Source organism: Barbus barbus (assembly GCF_936440315.1).
Source record: "Barbus barbus genome assembly, chromosome: 2".
NCBI classification, from domain to species: domain Eukaryota; kingdom Metazoa; phylum Chordata; class Actinopteri; order Cypriniformes; family Cyprinidae; genus Barbus; species Barbus barbus.
Window position 1 is genome coordinate 30,596,345 of NC_136730.1, and position 3,344 is coordinate 30,599,688.

The 3,344-nt window shown below is 33.0% G+C and overlaps 1 protein-coding gene across 1 annotated transcript; it reads left to right on the forward strand.

The window, feature by feature from the left end:
- On the forward strand, positions 1-803 carry LOC306888399 (cocaine- and amphetamine-regulated transcript protein-like; the record flags this gene model as incomplete). The annotated part of the gene is made up of 3 exons (XM_079446659.1): positions 1-162; positions 271-354; positions 510-803. The coding sequence occupies 3 exons, from the start codon at positions 1-3 to the stop codon at positions 615-617; spliced, it is 354 nt and encodes a 117-aa protein (XP_079302785.1). The 3' UTR covers positions 618-803.
- Between the last annotated feature and the right edge of the window lie 2,541 nt (positions 804-3,344).

Sequence of the window (3,344 nt, forward strand, 5' to 3'; positions counted from 1 at the left end):
ATGGAGAGCTCCAAACTCTGGACCACAGCGATGGCATGCGCTGTGCTGGTCTCCTGCATTCAGGGTGCTGAAATGGACTTTGACAACGAATCCGACTTAGAAACGAGAGCTTTGAGAGAGTTTTACCCAAAGGACCCGAATCTGACCAACGAAAAGCAGCTCGTAAGTATTGCGTAATTCTCGGCGCATAGAAAGCAAATGATGTTCCTTTCTTTAAAAAAAGATTTTAATGATACTTACTTGCATTAAATGATCTGAACATATTCACAGCTCGGGGCTTTACATGACGTTCTGGAGAAACTGCAGAGTAAACGCATCTCACTTTGGGAAAAGAAGTTTGGGCGCGTTCCTACAGTGAGTAGCATAAAACAGGAGTTTGATGAGATTTTTGTTTTTCGCTATTTGATATTTAAGACAGTGCAGAATACTGCGATTCCTAGATTAAAATCACATTTCCCATTTACATTTGCTATTCAAATTCTAACATTTACGCTTTGCTTTCATATCAGTGCGATGTTGGGGAGCAATGCGCCATCAGGAAAGGATCAAGAATTGGCAAAATGTGCGACTGTCCACGTGGAGCGTTTTGCAATTACTTTTTGCTGAAATGTTTGTAAAGATAAAAATGGTGTGTGAATTGGAAATATACACATGATCTTGCAGATATTTATACATTATGTGATTTCTATTTTTATGATTATGAAGTGCTATGAGAAGAACAGATGAATCTGAAAGATTGTTTAATTATTTGCTGCTCTTGATGTGTAATTAAACCTGAATAAACTGTGTGGACTTTTGTTTTCTAAGGCAGTCTGTGTGTTTCCTCTAGTTAGTATAATCAATGTTTTGTGGTGCCATATAAACAAAACATTCTGAACTGCAAACACTTACTAAAATAAAAAATAAATACGTTTAATAAAAAAAGCTTAAGTTTAATTGCTATCTTCTAGTAATATCAAACTGGCAACCTGTAGTAAAATAATAATAATAATAATAATCACTGGACTTTTTCAACCAGTTTGAACTACTCCAAGATGAAGAAAATTGAGTTAAAATCAAGTAAATGAAAGTTAAAAATGAAATATAAATTGCTAAACAAGAATCTAAGTAAGTTATTGTAACGTTCGAAAATTATGCTAAACATACTGCTATTTCTGGTTATAAAACAAATACATAATTGTGATCATATGCCTAATAGACATTTACACTGTTCACATACAAAATATTACGTTATATTACAAGAAAACAATGGCAAATTTGCATATTTAAGCTATTCTTTTTTAAATTACTTTAACATTACAAGTCTATGTAAATGTAGTACCAGGAATGAGATGTTAGACAAATTTAAGAGAATTAAAAGAAACGAAAAATCAAGGTGATGTGTCTAATAAAACACATTCCCTGAAACTCCATCATTACAACAATATAATGAGTTTCAGAGAATGTGTTTTATAAAAGTTTTCAGTTCCTTGTCATTTTGTTCAATTCGTCTCACACATCTCATTCCATCCGCATGCATGAATTCAACAGCATAGTTATAACAAGGGTTCAAAATATGTGACATTTCCATATTACAAAAAGTCTATGACTCATAGGAGAGAATGAGGAAAAGTGCACAGTTAGTACAGGCTGTCCCTTGATTAGCTCTGCCTGAGAGGATGAGTCCAGCTTGCAGCCAAGCAGAAAAACACACCCAAATTCCCTCAAATGTCAATCAAAGCCGGCACTTAAATGGGCGCTTTCACTCCTTGTTAGGTTCATTTACAACTGTTAACATTTTACAGATTGCCAGCAGAAGAGGAGTGGAGAACGATGGGAAATATGCGTCTTGCTGGCACCGAGAAACAGGTCAAACACATCTCTGCATAAAAATAACAGTTGATGGGTCTAATTTTATATAACACCAGTCAAACCATTGTGCACCCTCAAGCCATTTAATATTCAGATATCATAATGATTTTTCATCGTTCAAAGTTATTCATTTGATTGTGTAATTGCATTTGGGTTGCTGGAGAGGAAGCAAATTGATTATGTGGTGAAAATATGAGCAAAGCTGTATGTGATGTGTAATAAAACTGTCATTTGCTTTAGGTAATATTCAGATCTGTTCTATTATAAGAGATTTAAAAAATGAGGTTACATAAACACTTTTATACTCAAATGAATATGCCTGATAGGAAATATATATCCAAATAATTGATAGACAACAACACACGTTTAGTCTGAATCTAATGATATCCCTTTAGTGGTTACAAAAATAGCACTTTGCAAATGAACATTTTATGCCCTACTAATGGGAATTGATCAAATAAAGCCATCAAACCATGATATGTATTATGATTGGAGGCAGATTAAATCCTGCAAAAGATAAACTGTTGACACTTTAATTTGTTTTAATACTATTAACTAGTTGTTTATTAGCATGCATATTACTAGCATATTGGCTGTTTATTAGTACTTATAAAGCACATATTAATGCCTTGTTCTGCAAGAGCATAGTCTATATTCCTTACCCCATACCTAAATTTAACAGCTTACTAACTATTAATAAGCAGTAATTAGGAGTTTACTGAGGCAAACGTTGTAGTTAATAGTGAATAAATAGAACTGGTCCACAATAGTCTTATTAAATGACAGATATGAATTCATAGCATATTCTAGAAATGTATCAACGTCATTCCTCTTTAGAGGTGAACATGAAATCCAGTGTGACCAAAAACATTAAGGGTTTTAACAAAAAAATAATTTCCAGTTATATCTGCAAATGGCATATCACTAGGGACCAACCAACTTTTCATATATAATGTGTCTATTGATCTAATTTTTACAGAAAAGTCCATCTTGAATCCTGAAAAATGTTACAGCAATATATGAAAGAGAAAAAGTAAAACAAAAGTAAAAAATAAAAAAAACTCGAAACATGTGAACACCTGTTAAATATTTACATTTTCATTTGGAATTAAACATTTATATGTCCAGAAATATTTATCTTAAGGTCAATTAACTGGCAATTCCAAACTGTTTTAATAAAATAAAATGTATTTTTTAAAAATACTTTTGTCGTTTTTATTTTAATTTTGATAGGACAGATCAAAGTTGACAGGAAAGGTCGCGACGAACTCGTGGCGCCCGAATTGCAACGGCGCTGCACATCAATAATTGTTATTTTTATTTATTTTTGTCATGAGGGTCTTGGGATGATGTGTGTCAAGCCTTGGAAGAGTTTTTCATTTCAAAATCGCAGAAAAATCACCCGAGGTAAACTGTAAATCTAGAATCTTTTGATTATAGCTCTTACAGTCACAGAGTAATGAACTCAAAAGCAAAGCAATTGTGCCAAATAT